General features: G+C 44.9%; 1 protein-coding gene and 1 long non-coding RNA gene across 2 annotated transcripts; both read left to right on the plus strand.

Moving 5' to 3' along the window:
• The first annotated feature begins 549 nt into the window (after nt 1-549).
• Nucleotides 550-11,527, plus strand: LOC147653732 (endogenous retrovirus group 3 member 1 Env polyprotein-like). The gene is made up of 2 exons (XM_086885305.1): nt 550-1,195; nt 8,908-11,527. The coding sequence occupies exon 2, from the start codon at nt 9,092-9,094 to the stop codon at nt 10,892-10,894; it is 1,803 nt and encodes a 600-aa protein (XP_086741431.1). The 5' UTR covers nt 550-1,195; nt 8,908-9,091; the 3' UTR covers nt 10,895-11,527.
• A 1,965-nt stretch (nt 11,528-13,492) lies between these two features.
• On the plus strand, nt 13,493-15,277 carry LOC147653733 (uncharacterized). The gene is made up of 2 exons (XR_015285753.1): nt 13,493-13,578; nt 15,072-15,277. It is a non-coding gene; the product is annotated as an uncharacterized LOC147653733 (long non-coding RNA).
• The last annotated feature ends 2,035 nt before the right edge of the window (nt 15,278-17,312 follow it).

Here is a 17,312-nt window from a genome sequence, read left to right on the forward strand (position 1 = left end):
GTGTAACTCCCTCTCTCCCCACCCCTCCTCCCTGGGGGACAGGGAGTGGAGGGATAGGGGATAGGGTTACAGACTCGGGGGGCAGGGTCATAGGGCGGGGCCAAGCAGGGCTGGGGGGTGGTGCAGGATGGAGGAATATCAGGGGGAACAAAGGGATTTTGATAAGGTTAGGGGCGGGAACCAGTGGGTGGAAGGGATTATGGGTAGGAGAAAGGGGATGCACCATGTGGCCAGGTAACATGTGGCCGGTGCCATCTTGGCTCTTAACCACATGGGGATAGGAAGGTACATTTTCTTTAACGCAGGGAAAAGAAGGCTATGGAGAGGCAGTCCTGATGGCTTGTGAACCAGAACGGGGTGGCTGAGAGAGACACACAGGACTAGAACTTGTATTGTTTGTCCTGGGTATCTCTTCCAGTGGAAGACCAGAGGGTTTGGGAGAAAAGTTAGGGGAATTAGGTGGAGACTGCAGTTCCCATTTGTCTTTCGTTTTTATTTCTCTGTTAACCAATTCTTTTCAAATTAAAAGAAAAACCGGGAGGTGTTATAAGTATTTATAGTATTATGATTGTAATTGTTAGTCTGTTAGTATGTTCTTGTTTTCCCCTATTAACTGTATTGGTTTTGACCCCAGTTGTCAATTATGTAAACCCCTCCCCTTATTCCCGAACCTTCCCTGCCCGTCATCCTGGCCTGCCCTAATCCCCCTACCCATCATTATAAACCCGACCCTTTCTCCCAGAACCTTCCATGCTCCTCACCCCTACTTCGGTTCACGATTGGTTCCCTAGTTGCCCTCCCGCCCATGACATGTCCCTATTGGTCACCAGTAATGTAACCGCCTCCCCTCACTCCTCCTCCCCTGATCCCTCATTGGACCCTGAGTTGTACCCTCCCCTGGGGATCAAGCGGTATATAACCTTGTGCACAGCTGTGTTGGGGGCTCTCCTTCCTCGTCGGGTTGTGAGTTGCAGGGAGTCAGGCTAGCCTGTCTCCCTACTCCTGTTGGTATTTTTGCCATCACGCCCAGAGGTGGTCCCGGAGTAGTACAGATTTGGGTGGCGCGCATTTTCTTTTTATATGTACCCCTGGACTACGTCGAGACCACGGAAGGGTTGCTGGATAGAACCTGAAGACCAGCAGGAGTGACAGCCCGGTGAGAAGGACCCCCCTCTCCAGGGAGCAACCCTGACAGGTAAGGTGTTGGGGTGAAGGGGGGAGGGACCCCCTTAGGCTAGGAGGGAGACGGGCAAACCCCAGGGACCCAGAGAAGGGAGACGGGTGACCCCTAGGGACCCCAAAGTGCCTGGGACAACACCTGAGAGAGGGATTCCCCAGAAATCTAACTGAAGGTCCCGAGCTTCAGAAGTTTGGGAGGGGACTCTGAAGCCCTTGAGGCCGGGAAGGTGCCAGAGTCCATACACCACAGTGTGGAAGACCAGGTGGGAAGGTTTTTGTGAGTTAGACCATCTGGGGAATTAGGACCCGGAAGTGGGGAGGTAACTTTTCTCTTGACAGGGGAGAAAGGGGGTACTCACTCCGGGGTTTGTGCTCCTCGGGGGGGGTTGAGGGACAACCTGGGGAGATAGGACCCCGAACTAGGAACCTCACCCGGAGATTTTGGGGTTCATAGGGGGGAACCTCACAAGACGGAGACCCTAGAGAAAGAATAAGGGCCACTGGTTGTGGGAAGGGCCTCCTACTCATTAGGATTAGGAGGGAATGGTTTTAGAGCCTGTCATTATAGGGTTCTTGTATAAGGTTCTTTGAGTTCTGGTTATTTATAAGTTCCTTGGTTGTTAGTTGAATTTCCTTTTTTTAAGAGATACTTTTTTTTCCAAAGAATTCATTGCAATTCAGATTTGTGTTGCCCGTCATTAAATTTCAGTTTGGGTAGGGGCACATTATCCATTTAATTGGAGGCTTTGTTGTGGATTGTGTGGCTGGTCGAGCAGCCTGTGGACTCTGTGGTGAGCAGGGATTGTGTGGCTGGCAGGGCAGCCATTTTGTTGTGGATCTTGTGGCTGGTCGAGCAGCCATTTCGTATTGATTGTGTAGCCGGCAGAACAGCCATCTTGGTATGGGAGGCTAAGTGGCTGAAAGGATGGCCAGTTTGTTGCTGTGGCAGCCATTTTAAGCGGTGAAGGTCGATTGCTGATTAGTCTTAATTCTATCATTTAACTATTTCTTATTGTCTGCCATTTGGGGTTTTTCTTTATTGTCCGCCATTTTGTTTTCACCCAATTATTTCCAATTGTCTGCCATTTTGCTTCTACTTGATTACATTTAATTAATTGTCCGCCATTTTGGTCTTACCTGATTACATTTATATTTAATTATTATTTTCTATTGTCCGCCATTTTGTTTTCACCCGATTATTTTCAATTGTCCGCCATTTTGTTTTCACTTGATTAATTACTATTTTCTATTGTCCGCCATTTTGTTTTTACCCGATTTTTTTTAAAATTGTCCGCCATTTTGTTTTTACTTGATTACATTTATATTTAATTATTGTTTTCAATTGTCCGCCATTTTGTTTTGACTTAGTTACATTTATATTAAATTACTATTTCCTATTGACCACCATTTTGTTTTTACCCGATTATTTCCAATTGTCCGCCATTTTGTTTTTACCTGATTACATTTATACTTAATTATTGTTTTTCAATTGTCCACCATTTTGTTCTTACCTGATTACATTTATATTTAATTATTATTATTTCCTATTGTCTGCCATTTTGTTTTTACCCGATTACTTATTTGACCTGATTACTTTTGTGTTTAGATATTGTTTTCAATTGTCAGCTATTTTGCTTTCAACCCGATTATTTTAATTGTTTGCCATTTCGGTTTTTTTTTATTTCATTACATTTATATTTAATTATTGTTTCCAATTCTCCGTCATTCTGTTTCTACCCGACAGTTTACATTTAAGTATTATTATTCTCAATAGTCTGTCGTTTTGTTTCTATTCTAATACATTGATAACACTTCCTAGGTGTTTTTGATTCTGGTTATTAAAGTGTGAGGCCATAGGTGTGTATTTCGTTTTGGTTTGATATATATATATATATATTTATTTACATTACTTAGAGCACATAGAAAGGCAATATGGGGCAATGTGTGGGGAAGAGTGGCAATAAGAAAAATAGGAAAGAAAAGATGCCAAGAGAAATACCTCCGAATAGCCCACTGGGAAAAATGCTGAGTAAGTGGGAGAAGGAGGAAAGGCTAAATGAATTAGATAAGGTAAAAATGATAGAATATTGCATGGAAATATGGCCAAAAGAGAGCATTTCTGAGGGCCCGGTGTTTTGGCCCTGGTATGGGTCGGGAGAGAGATGGTTGTGTTTGGCCCTGATTAAACACGTAAGTTTAAGGGAGACATCAAATGAAGAGGAAGTAAAATATGCCAGTTGTTGGCTTGATGATGGTAAGAGGGGAGAAGAAATTAAAGTATATAAAGTAACTAAGGAGTCTGAAAAAGGAGAGGAAGAGAAACCAGAGAGGAAATGGGACCCTTTAGAAAACCTCCCACCACCTCCTCCCCCAACTCCACCTATGGTGCATCATCCTCCTCCTCTGCCATTAACATCTTACCCTACGTTACCTCAAGCTTCCCTGGTCCCCTCGTCTGTATCTACATACCCAGTATTAGAGCCCACTACCTCTTCTTACAGAGCCTCTAATTTCCCGGTCGCCTTCCCCATGACACTGACACCCTCTTTGGGATTACCAGTGGAGATTTCAACCTCAACTCTTCCACCAAGGCCTCCTCTTAACATCCTTGCAGTTCCCGCAGCATCCCAGAGCGCCCAATTGAGTGATTCTCCCTCAACTAACCCGAACGTCCCTGTATCCCTTCCGGTCCCCGATAAACAGAGTTGGGATGAAGGGGGACATAGATATAATACCAGATTCCAAACAAAAAGAAATGAAGACAGAAGTGGAATGGCAGAAAAGTTGTTCCCGTTGCGGGAAGTACCCATGGGAGGTGCCAGAGGAGGTATAGGGTTTGTGAATGCCCCTCTAACCGCCTCGGAGGTGCGGAACTTTAAAAAAGAGATAAAAACCCTACTGGAAGATCCAATTGGGATCTCTAATCAGCTAGAACAATTCTTAGGCCCGAGTGTATACACCTGGGAAGAATTGAATTCAATATTGAATATCCTGTTTTCCCCAGAGGAAAATCAGTTGATTAGAGCTGCTGCAATGAGGATATGGGAGAGGGAAAATCGGATTGGCCCCAGAGGGGAGGAGAAGGTTCCAAATCGAGATCCTGGGTGGAATCCCAATGAGGAAGAGGGAAGAGGGAGTATGAGAGATTACAGAACATTAATGATTAGAGGTATAAGGGAGGCAGTACCGAGAGCGAATAACGCAAAGCTAGCCTTCGATAGTCATCAGGAGAAGGAAGAGACACCTAGTGCGTGGTTGGAGAGGTTGAGAAGAAACTTCCAGCTATACTCAAGTGTCGATCCAGAAAGCCCGGAAGGACAGGTGCTAGTAAAAATACAATTTGTGACCAAGGCGTGGGTGGATATAAGAAGAAAATTAGAAAAATTGGGTGATTGGCAGGAGAAGGGGTTGAATGAACTGCTGAGGGAAGCACAGAAAGTTTATCTGAGGAGGGAAGAGGAGAAAACAAAAGCAAAAGCAAAAATAATGATAGCAGTGGCCAAAGAGAGCATGGGGGGAGAAAAAGGAGGAGCCAAAAAGGATGACAAGAAGGAATTCAAGAGGTGGGAGGAGGAAAAGGAAGGGAGAGATGGAGGAGAGAGAAGGATACAAAGGTCAGAATTAATATGCTATTATTGTAATGGGAGAGGACATATTAAGAAGTTTTGTAAGAAGAGGCAACAAGATGAATACATAGCCAAGGAACAGGACACCCTAGAAAAAATATTGAAAGGGGATGATTAGGGGTGTCAGGGGTTCTATGCTCTGAGGGACGGCATGAAACATCGAAAAGAACCCTTGGTAAAATTGGAAGTAGGCCCTCAGAACGAAGAATATGAATTTTTGGTTGATACAGGGGCAGATAGATCAAGTGTCTCCAAAATTCCAGAAGGATATAGTTTAAGTGAAAGGACTTGCAAAGTAAATGGTGCTGAAAATAATCCATTTGAAGTTTTTATTATAGAAGGGGTAATAGTTAAGGGGGGTTTCCGAGAAGGGTGTGTGGATCTGCTATACATCCCGGACATAAAGTGCAATCTATTGGGCCGGGACCTACAAGTGCAATTACAAATAGGAGTAATACCAACAGAGGGGCAGATGGTGGCTAAGATGTTGTTGTTAAGAGAAGAGGATGAGAGCGAGATAGATCAAAGAGTATGGGCAGAAAAAGGGCAGCATGGGTTGTTGGACATTCTTCCAATAGAGGTAAAAATGAAGCCTGGAATACCACCTATCCGAATACGACAGTATCCCATATTGGTAGAAGGGAGACGAGGACTGAATGGTATCATTAATGAGTTGATTGAAGGAGGGATACTAGAACCATGCATGTCCCCCCATAATACTCCCATCTTGCCGGTCAAGAAATCAGATGGTACCTACCGGCTAGTGCAAGATTTGAGGGAGGTTAACAGACAGACCATCACTCGGTATCCGGTGGTAGCCAATCCTTATAACCTACTGGATAGGATACCGTCAGACCACAAATGGTTTAGCGTAATCGATTTAAAGGACGCTTTCTGGTCTTGCCCGTTAGAGAAAGAGAGTAGGAAATGGTTTGCTTTTGAGTGGACAGACACCGAGACTGGTAGGAAACAGCAATTACAATGGACTAGGTTACCGCAAGGCTTCACGGAATCCCCGAATTTATTTGGGCAGGCTCTACAAGAACTGATGAGTGAATTCAGGCCCATGGGAAGTGTTAATATTTTGCAATATGTTGATGATTTATTAGTTTCGGGTGAATTAAAAGATGAAGTACGAGAAACTACAATTAGTCTATTAAATTATTTGGGAAAGAAAGGACTAAGGGTGTCCAGGAAAAAGTTGCAGTTCGTAGAATCTGAAGTGAGATATTTAGGGCATTTGATTGGGCAAGGATACAAAAAGTTAGACCCAATCCGAGTACAAGGAATATTGTCTTTATCAGCGCCAAAAACTAAAACGGACATAAGAAAATTGCTAGGATTGACTGGATTTTGCAAGTTCTGGATAGAAGAATATACGAAATTGGTGAAGTTTTTATATGAAAAATTAGCAGAGGAGGAACCTATTACTTGGAGAGAAGAAGATGAGAAGAAGTTAAAGGAGTTAAAAGAAAAATTGGCTAGTGCCCCGGTTTTAAGTTTACCTGATTTAAACCGATTATTTGAGTTATTTGTTAATGTTAAAGAGGGAATAGCGTATGGAGTTTTAGTTCAAGAATGGTGTGGGATTAGGAAACCTATTGCATATGTGTCAAAATTATTAGACCCTGTGGTCAGAGGGTGGCCAAATTGTCTTCAGGCTTTGGCAGCAACAGCAGTCCTCATAGAGGAAGGTTACAAATTAACTTTTGGAAGTAAAATCAAAGTGTACACACCGCATGATTTAAAATCTATTTTGAGCAAAAGAGCCAGTGATTGGATATCGGACAGCAGACTCTTAAAATATGAACTGATGATAAATAACAGAGAGAACTTGGAACTGGCAGTGACGAAGATCCAAAATCCATCCCAATTTTTGTATGGAGAACCAACAGAAGAAGGACTAGAACATTGGTGTTTAAAAATCATTGATCTACAAACAAAAGTAAGGGAAGACCTACAGGCATGTCCATTGACGGAAGGGGAAGTTTTGTTTGTAGATGGATCTTCTAGGATGATGAATGGAAAAAGGGTGAGTGGTTATGCAGTCATTAATGGAAAGAATATGACAGTTATAGAGAAAGGAAGGTTACCTGATGGCTGGTCAGCACAATGCTGCGAAATCTACGCATTGTTAAAGGGTTTAGAATGGCTAAACCGGAAAAAAGGGACCATTTATACAGACTCTAAATATGCTTATGGAGTGGTACATACCTTTGGCAGAGTATGGGTTGAAAGAGGGTTCATAAGTTCAAAAGGGAAGACATTGATACATGAGGGCATCATAAAAGCTGTGTTAAAAGCCTTGAAGGGACCAGAGGAAATAGCGGTGGTCCATGTAAAAGGGCATCAGAGAGGGGATTCAATGGAAATAAGGGGGAATCGTATGGCGGACCAGTCAGCAAAAGCAGCAGCGTTGGAACAGATTGAGATGGTTTTCCAGTTAAGAGAAGTGAGAATTGAAGATGGAGGTGATCCAGACAAAAGTGAGAAAGAAGTCCCTGTATTTAATGAGAAAGAACAGAAGGAGCTACAAAGAATAGGTGCGAGTAAGAATGAGAAGGGGGAGTGGAGATTACAAGATGGGAGACAAGTTCTGAACAAAGCATTAGCAAGGAAAATATTGGAAGCTTTACATGCCTCTACGCATTGGGGAACACAGGCAATATGTGATCATTTCATGAGGACCTATGTCTGCATTGGGGTATTTGAAATCATTAAAGCAATTACACGAGAATGTATGATATGTCAGAAAGTAAATAAAAAGGTAATGCGAAAGACATCATATGGGGGAAGAGAGCTAGCTAAAAGGCCATTCCAAAACATACAAATAGACTTCACGGAACTGCCCCAGGTTCAAAGATTTAAATACTTGCTGGTAGTAATAGACCACTTGACCCATTGGGTAGAAGCATATCCAACGGCAAAGGCAACGGCAGAGGTGGTCAGCAAAATTCTACTAGAACAAATTATTCCCAGATACGGGATAATAAATATCATAGATTCAGACAGAGGTCCTCATTTTACTGCCAGTGTTTTACATAAGATCACAGCAGCTTTGGGCATTGCTTGGAAACTACATACTCCCTGGCGACCACAAAGTTCGGGAAGAGTAGAAAGGATAAATCAGACACTGAAGATCGCTCTCACAAAATTGTCTGAAGAAACCGGAATGAATTGGATTAAATGCCTTCCATTAGCCCTATTGAGGGTACGGACACAACCAAGGGCAGACTTGGGGGTGTCGCCATACGAGATGATGTTTGGGTTGCCCTTTTTAACTACTCTAGATGGCATTGGAACTTATGAAGAGGGGGAGCAAAATCTGAGGAAGTATATACAAACAATAGCTAATAACTTACAAGAGTTAAGAAAAAGGGGATACCTTCCCCAGACCACCCCATTAGACATCAAGATTCATAGAGTCAACCCAGGGGATTGGGTCCTCATTAAGGCTTGGAAAGAACAACCACTGACACCAAAGTGGGAAGGTCCCTTCCAGGTTCTATTAGTTACTGAGACTGCTGTACATACACGAGAGAAAGGATGGACACATGCCACCAGAGTAAAAGGACCAGTTCCGGCACCAGAGGAACCAGCTCCAGCACCCAGTGAATGGACCACAGAGAAGATAACAGACACCAAGTTAATTTTCAGGAAGAAGCCTTAAACTGGGTTCAACTGTATAACTTATTAAAAATAATTAATATTTATTTATGTATTTATTACTGTCTACTTATCATAACTTAAAATGCCGAGATGATTAATATTTATTTATTTATTTATTTATTGCTATCTATTTATCATAACCTACTGACTAATTTATTGGGAAAGAAGATTCCAAAATGATTAATATTTATTCATTTATTTATCACTACCTATTTAGCATAACTTTACAACTGCATATCTATTTGTTTATTTACTTGATATTTTAAAATACAGACTGAGAGATGTAATGATACTGGTTATATGAGAAAAAAAAAAAAAGACTTAAGTGAGACAAATTGTAATATAAGGCAAGATGTTGAGTTAAACTGTTAAAAAGTGTGAATAAGTTGTAATATTTGTGAATAAGTGGTAACATTTGTGCTTCTCCTTACAGATCGGCAGATCCTGAGAGACAAATAGAACATTCCCTCACATCTCTAGAGATCAGGCCCTAAAAAGAATTAACAAGTTGATACGGAAGGGAATCTAAACTCCTGCCGCAAAGAAGCGAGGAGGTAGCCGGAAAGGAGAGTAGAAAAGGGGAGGCAAGACCGAGCAGAGACACTTTTGCCACGAATATGGGTGGGAGAGTTATCTGCATCGGACTCCCATGGGTATTCCTCCTGTTGACTCTCCAAGAAGGGGAAGGGCTCCCTTGCGACAAATGTTACTACCCCATATATGCGGGAGAATCTCGGACAGCCATCCTCAGAATCCATACGAATCCAAGTCCCCGATGTATCAACTTTTTGGAGTTAACCACTTGTGAAGAGGATGGCAAGGTTTATTGGCTGTCGGAAAATGTAGGTGATTTTAAGCGGAAACTGTTGGGGGAATGTCCTATGAAAGAAAAATGGATCTGTTCAGAAATAAAGCCAGAAGAGAGGGATGATGAAGGGGGCAGAGATTACAGATCAGACTGGGTTAAGGAAAAGGAAATAAAAGGGATAGTCAAGCAGGGTCCTGGGATACAGGCATTAGGAGGTAAGAATCTCTTCCTAGACTTGGCTGAGAGGATAAGTCGGGAATTTAACATCACTAACTGCTGGATTTGTGGAGACACCCAAATGGCGGAGATCTGGCCATGGGAAGGGATACCTCTAACCCCACAAAACTTACTAAGGGCATTGGAACAAGGGAAGACAATCCAAGATAAGAGGTCCTTGGAGGAAGTATGGAGTTTGCGGTCTGAAGTCATTGGAGAAGAATGCATTTGGAGAAAAGGACCCCAGTTTAAGTTCTGTGTGGGTGAGTTGCCGTGTAAAAGATATTTTGTAACAAATGACACACATAAATGGTGGATTCCTCGAGCACCTCATTGGTATTGGGCTAAGGAGAAGGAACCGAGATGCTCTTATGTGGAGAGGGAAAACTTATATGAGTGTGCAACTACAGATCCAAACCCGAATCCACTACGGGGGGATAAAAGGTTAGCCAAATTTTGGCACCATATTGGAGTGGACACCATAGAACCCCCGAGCTTCTGGAAGGCTCCAATTAATTTCTATTGGATTTGTGGGAGGTCAGCCTATGTTATGCTGCCTAAAGACTGGGCGGGAAGCTGCACACTTGGAACTATTAAACCTTCCTTTTTCCTTCTTCCCCGATTAGAGGGTCGGCATTTGGGGGTTCCATTGTATGATGATCTGAAGAGAAAAAGGAGAGAGGTGTTGATTGGGGGAACCCAGAAATGGGGAGACGATGAGTGGCCACCAGAACGAATTATAGCAACCTATGGCCCGGCCACCTGGGCGCAAGATGGATCATGGGGATACAGAACCCCAATATATATGCTAAACAGACTGATACGGTTACAAGCAGTAGTAGAGATTATCTCTAATCAGTCCAGCCTAGCCCTTGATTTGCTGTCTGCACAAGCCCGACAAATGAGGACCATGATCTATCAAAACCGGTTAGCTCTAGACTACCTACTGGCAGAGGAGGGAGGCGTGTGTGGGAAGTTCAACTCCTCCGAGTGTTGCGTTGAGATAGACGACCACAGTGAGGTAATCAAGAACATAACTACTAACATCAGAAGACTAGCACATGTCCCAGTTCAAAAGTGGTCCTCATTAGCCAAGACCGGTTGGTGGAATAATCTTTTTAATGGAGAGTGGTGGAAAAAGCTGCTTATTGTTATAGGCTGTATATTAACCGGTGTCTCTTTCCTCCCTTGTTTAATCCCATGGATAATCCGGACCATCACGAAAACTGTACAAAAATCCCTGGAACTGAGTTTGCAACAAGAATTAAGTGAGAACATTTATCGGATAAAGACTGAAAACTCAGACAAAGATCATAGACCTGAATCAGCAGTAACCCTCTACAGGAACTTCCAGAAGCTTCGAAAAATCTATAAAGAGTATGAAGAAGAAGTCTGAAGTTAGGACAAGAAGCACATTGACTATAAGTGCTTTTGATGCGGGCTTAAGTTAGTGAAGACTGCTTTGAGGACTGTTTATAAGATTTGGACTTAAGCCCGATCAAAGTTTAAGAGGGGGGAATTGTTATAAGTATTTATAGTATTATGATTGTAATTGTTAGTCTGTTAGTATGTTCTTGTTTTCCCCTATTAACTGTATTGGTTTTGACCCCAGTTGTCAATTATGTAAACCCCTCCCCTTATTCCCGAACCTTCCCTGCCCGTCACCCTGGCCTGCCCTAATCCCCCTACCCATCATTATAAACCCGACCCTTTCTCCCAGAACCTTCCATGCTCCTCACCCCTACTTCGGTTCACGATTGGTTCCCTAGTTGCCCTCCTGCCCATGACATGTCCCTATTGGTCACCAGTAATGTAACCGCCTCCCCTCACTCCTCCTCCCCTGATCCCTCATTGGACCCTGAGTTGTACCCTCCCCTGGGGATCAAGCGGTATATAACCTTGTGCACAGCTGTGTTGGGGGCTCTCCTTCCTCGTCGGGTTGTGAGTTGCAGGGAGTCAGGCTAGCCTGTCTCCCTACTCCTGTTGGTATTTTTGCCATCAAATAAAGGTTTGGCTACTTCTTTTAACATCCAGAAGTGTCCAGACCCTTGTTTGTTTTTGACAGGAGGAATTTCAGAGCCGATTTGTCTCCTCCTTCTATTTTTAAGGTTAATAAATTTCCAATTTCATCCCAGGCAGTTACTGAGTCTAATTGCAACAATTTGATCTGTTCACTTTGCTGAGTCAAATATGATACAAACTGTTTTAACTTATTTTTTTTAATTTTTACATTTGTGGTTTTTAAAAAATTCTGTATTTTTTGTGTATGACTCCTTTCTTGTATGGTGAGCTGTGAACCCATTCTGAAAGTTAAGGCAGCTCTGCACACAATCTGTCTATTTTCCTTACTGCAGAAAACAAACTCACACTTGGCAAGGGTAACCGGGAAAATTCACTCTCCTCCTCTCTGCCCACAGCTGGGGGAACCCCACCGCTTCCGGGACGGCTGCCGCTCGGAAGGGGTTTTCCAGGACCACAGTCCCCCAGGGTCTGTTTCACTCCCACCCGCCACCCCGACCCGGCATTGGAGTTAATTCTTACCTTGTTCTGTTGTTTCTGGCGGTAGAAGGATACCCGTTGCCTGGAGTCGGTCCCCTGGTGCTGGAGGATTTTTGACTCCCTTTTGGAAACTTTTTATTTGCTGTATTTTAAACGGCATCCAAAATTCTCCAAAGAACAGCTGGCCCGGGCTATGATAAGCCTTTGAACGTGGGCTTGTTCAGCCCCTCGGCCAGGAGCCACTCTGTTGCAATCCTCACCCGGGGGACCCCTCTGTCCTATCCCCGGTGGTGAGAGCCCTGCTCTTCAAGGAACACAGGTCGGGGAGGGATCCCGGAGTGTATACAACACGGACTCAAAGTATCCAGACACAGGAGGCCCAAACTTGCTTGGAAATAATCCCAGGTTTATTTCATGTCATCCATCCAGGGCAAGAAAGAGACAGAAAATGCCCTGGGTCTTCTCTCTTATACTAGGGGGCGGGGGTGATCAGGGGACACAGGGAAGTCACAGCCAATGGGACTGTGGGAAGGGAAAAGGTTCTCAGGTAGGAACTAACATTACACAGACTGAAGGTGAGTTTTACCCTTGGGATATACCAAGATTTTTAGATGCACTACAACAATCTTAAACCTACATCCTGTATCCTATTTTTAACATGTAACATCTGTAAAGGGGTCCATCTGCTTTGTAACACTAATTCCCTTGATTGCTTTGTAAAAATAACTTTCCAAATAGTTACAATTCAGTTAGAAGGCATCACCTCCATTTATCACACCCTTTTCCCATGAGGTTTCTTCAGCTGAAGTTGCTAACAAGGACCGGTCTTGAAAATGGAATGGGCTATTTTTTGTTCTATTTCTTGGGTCCTCAGTCCTGCGTGGGACTCGGTGGCTGGGTACTGCAGAGGCTCCAGCAAGACATCAAAGACGTCTGCCCCGCACCCAAGGGCAGCACAAGATCTCCTCCAGCACTGGCCTGTCAGCGGGATGCTTGGACAAACAGCAGCGGATCAGATGTTGGCACTCTGGGGCGAGAAGCCAGAATGCGCCGGTCACTTGAAGAAGGCTCCTGCCCCGCTATTCCCGGTGCCCACCGGGGGCCTTGGCTCAGTGTGGGCTCGGTGCTGGCGAGAGAGTGGCATGGACAGCGGTGAGCAGTGCAGGCGAGGAGCAGCGGAGCTCCAGACCTTTGGCCCCGCCACGCTGGAGGCCTCAGGGCTGCCTCCGCCTCCCAGCGCCGGGCTGGGGGTGTGCGGGGCTGCTTGGGAGGGAGCTGGGAGAGGCGCTGCTGGAGCCATAAGCTGCCCCTTCGTTCTGCCGCCGCTACTGAGCACCTGCGCCGGCCCCCCCCACATTGGAGGGGGATGAAGCCAGAGCTGCCGCCCCACCTCCAAATTCGGAGGAGGACGGAGCCCTTGCCAGACCCCCCAAAGCGGAAGGGGGACAGTGACTATCTCCTGTCCTGTTACATCACAGGGGACACAGACACAACACCGGCTCCCCCCATACCTGAGGGCGATGGATGCAGAGGGTCCCCTGAAAGCGGAGAGGGACCGAGATCACCCCTGGTGCGGCAAAGGTAAGGAGGATGGAGAAACTCCCGATCATCCTGCGGGGTGAGAGAGAAAGGGACACTCCTGTCACTCCCCTTCCTCCCCCACCCCAGTTACTCCCAAGCATGCCCCAGGCCGCGAAGGACAGAGACCCCTCGAGCATTCCCCCGGGGACCAGACAAAATAGAATTGGCAGAAATGCAACTTAACAACTGTCTTGGTTTTAGAATACAGGTGTCTGCTAGGGAGGGCAGGAGCCTCCCTTGGAATGAAAGAATGTAGACCCCATCCCTCCGAATTATTATAATTTTGAAATCAAGGGGCTTTCAGGCAGAGATCTGGGGATAGGAATAACAGTTCTTTACTAGTATAACCAGGCCAAACAACAATAACTACAGCATTAGCAAGAAAACAGAACCAGGGGCGCTGTGACAGCTTTCTCGGCTGAGACGGGATGGAGGAGAGGCTTTGTTTCACAAACCCCCTTGGGCGGGCAGTCCTGGTGTTCCTGCAGGGCTCTGAGGAACAGTCAGCTGGAACAGCAGGGATGAGCTGAGATCCTGGGCCGGTGGCTGAGGTGGATCAGCAGCTCCGTGGTATAGAGTTTTTTAGCAGATGGTGGGCATGATATATTAGTAAAAGCCTGTCTGCACAAACCAGCCTCTGGAGTAAGTTGTAATATTAAGGGCTAAAATCCTTGAAACTTGTCTGCAGAAGAGAGAGTAAAGCAAAACAATATTCTTGTGTACAAGGGAAAAATGTAAACTTGTGTGTGCTAGCCAATAGTAGCTTGCTCTGCCCACGGACCCTGCAGCATCCTATAAAAGGTGTGTTAATAATAGAAATAAACGGTGTTCACATTTACTTCTGTGAAGACTGGTGAATAAACTGGCAATCTCTCAAAACCACGGCAGTGGCTGGCACTGCCACATGTCCCGGCAGGACAGCGGGTGCGAGGCCACCAACAAAGAGGGAAGAAGGAGAAGCAGCAGCAGCTCCGTCTGGGTGATGGCGAAATTCCTTTCTCTCCACCGCAACAGCTCCGCGCCCAAAGTGTCTTTCTCTGAGGCTGAAGAAAGCCCGCCAAACTGTTCCCACCCTCCTTTTTCCTGCCCCACTTCCCCCCTGGGCCCGCCCAAACTCTTTGTCTTTTGTCAAGCACCCACCAAGTACCCACAGTTAGGTTGTCCCCGCAACTAATGGGTAAAAACTCCATAGGCAAGCCAGAAGTTAAAAAAAAGGACACCTAACCCCCAACAACAACACATCAAATGCTTTGACTGATATTTTCTCCCCTAACGAGTTACTTGTGATGAAAATGCAAACAAATCGCATGTAAGAGAGTATGTTTGTTCATTATAAAATATGTTTGTTCATTATAGGATATGTTCGTTTGGTAACTAAGTTTGTGGTAATGCTTGTTCGTTGCTTAAGATGTGTGGTTATGCTTGTTTGTTATTTAGGATGTGGTTAGTTTTTTCGTAAGGGTTAGCACATGTGTATGAGTGGTATTTTCCAGGAAGCAAGAAGATGCCCCAGCAACAGTCTTAGAACATGCGCAGAGTGCTCCAGAAGTATCACAATGATAGGCTCATGAGCGACTTAAAAGGACAGACCAGAACCCCAGTGGGCGCGGCAGTTGGCAGGACGAAGGTCCCCCTGTCGCCCAGCGCTGCATTGCCTCTCTGTTTTGCTTGCTGTAATCAATAAAATTCTTTGATTGGACTTTTTGACTTTTGTTGATTAATAAAATCAGTAACATCGCAAATCCCCGGCACTCCCCATGGGAGAGGAGGAAGTAGACAACCCTGGTCACTTCACCAGGGGAGTGGAGGATAGAGGTGCCCTGTTCCCCCATAGGGAATGCTAAGCCCTCCCCCTAGTCAAGAGTGAAACCCAAACCTTAAAGAGTTTTAGATTTTGGAAAAGTTGGGAAAAGTTGGGGTTTTAATTGGGAATTGGCATTACTGAAACTGATTGGAATGGAGTAAGCTCTGCTGAGACTAATTAAAGCAAACAGATGGGCCATGCTAAAATTAAGGGCAAATGGAGAGGCATTGTAAAAGTTAGAAGGTAATTGCTAGCTATCCTAGATGTAGAAGCTGATTCAGCTGGGCTTGGGAAGGAAAACAGGGGACCTGATAAGGAACTTCTAAAACCTAAGACAATTGTAAATCAAAAAACTCATTAAAGCAGGAAACTAGGAGCCCAGCCAAAGGCCCATTTGTCCCATTTGTCATTTTGCCCTGAAAGGCAGGAAGGTCAAAATTCCTCCCTTCCAGGACCCCTACTCATAAAAAGACCATCGACCCATTTCAAAGAACAGCCTGGGCATGCTTAATTGCCTTTTTCTTCATTAGCATAAGAAGCAGAGAGGGGTGGTGACGGGGTTATAAAATTGTATTTGTATTCAATACTTCTGTAAATAAAAAGCCTGTAATCACCTGTATTCGGGGCCATGTGAGTATTAGGGGTGACCCAGCACCAGTCCAGTGCTGATTAAACATATTCTTTCTAACTAAAACAGTTAGAGAGTCTTTGTCCGTCATTGTTGGATATTGATACTAGATCATATCCATATTTTGCTAAATCAAGAAGAAAACCGCAAAGGTGAGCTGAAGATGGGGAAGTCCCCAGCCACCCTAAATGAAAGGAGGATGAAGAACCTCTCCCCTGGCCAAAGTTAAGGATAAACGCAGACCCCCTCCATCCCTCCCCCAAAAGGGGAGGAGGATGGAGACTCCCCAAGCCACCTCAAAGGGGAGAGTGGATGAAAGTTCCCTGGTCCCCCATAGGGCAAAGGAAGATGGAGACCACCTGGACCCCCATAGGGAAGAAGAGGAAGGAGACCACATGGACCCCCTTCAGAAGGGAGAAGCATGGAGACCCCCCGGCCACCCCAAAGAGAAGTGTGGACAACCCCTGGTGGCCCCAACAGGGAGGAGCACAGAAACTCCCCGGCCACCCCAAAGGGGAGAGGAGGACAGAGAAGCTCCTGTGTCCCCCTCCCTTCCCCCATGCACCACTTCAGGCTGTGGGCTGCTCACAGGAACAGCATCTTTGCAGAAAACCATTGGGAGTCATACTTGAAAAGGTCAACATCAGACAGCAATGGGCACTTGCAGCTACGCAGGGCAAAGATTCCCTGGGCTGTACTAGGGGAAGTTTTGCCAGCAAGGCAAGGCAGCTGAGAACCAGGCTCTTCTCAGGACTCTCTGATCATGGGGAGGACAGAATCAGCATAAATTGAAAGAAGAGGAAAAAAGCAAAATGCATTTCAAGAGAAGATAAAAGTACTTTTACTCCAAGAGTGATTGAGCACAGACACAGATTTCCCAGAGAGATCATGGAGTCTTCTTCCTTGGGGATATTTGAAATAGGATTCAAAGACTTCCTGGCAACCCAGCCTGGCTGACCCTGCTTTGAGCAGGGCTTTGGACTAGGCAGTCTCCAGAGGTACTTCACAATGTTAGTAGTTCTCTGATTATGTTATTTAGGTTTACTTGCTGGTAAGCAAAGTTTCTGCAAGAGATGGACAAGTGTGGAGTTCATTTATAGCCATTCTGATGTGGTACCATCAAAAGCTTATTGTGGCAATTCTCACTAAACAGCTTTTAAATTCCACTCAACAATTTACTAAATAAGCTGAAACTCAGTGGCTCATCTGTCTTCACTTTGAAACAAATAATTTAAAAAAAAATCCTTGGAAGCAAAGGAGATAAAACCAGAACTAGCTGATAGAGATAGTAAATAAATGTAC

The sequence above is a fragment of the Cyanistes caeruleus genome, chromosome 4, assembly GCF_971803275.1.
Source record: "Cyanistes caeruleus chromosome 4, bCyaCae1.hap1.1, whole genome shotgun sequence".
NCBI lineage: Eukaryota > Metazoa > Chordata > Aves > Passeriformes > Paridae > Cyanistes > Cyanistes caeruleus.

Bases quoted from the DNA above. Each gene is read 5' to 3' on its own strand.
- LOC147653732 (XM_086885305.1), top strand. From the start codon at position 9,092: ATGGGTGGGAGAGTTATCTGCATCGGACTCCCATGGGTATTCCTCCTG.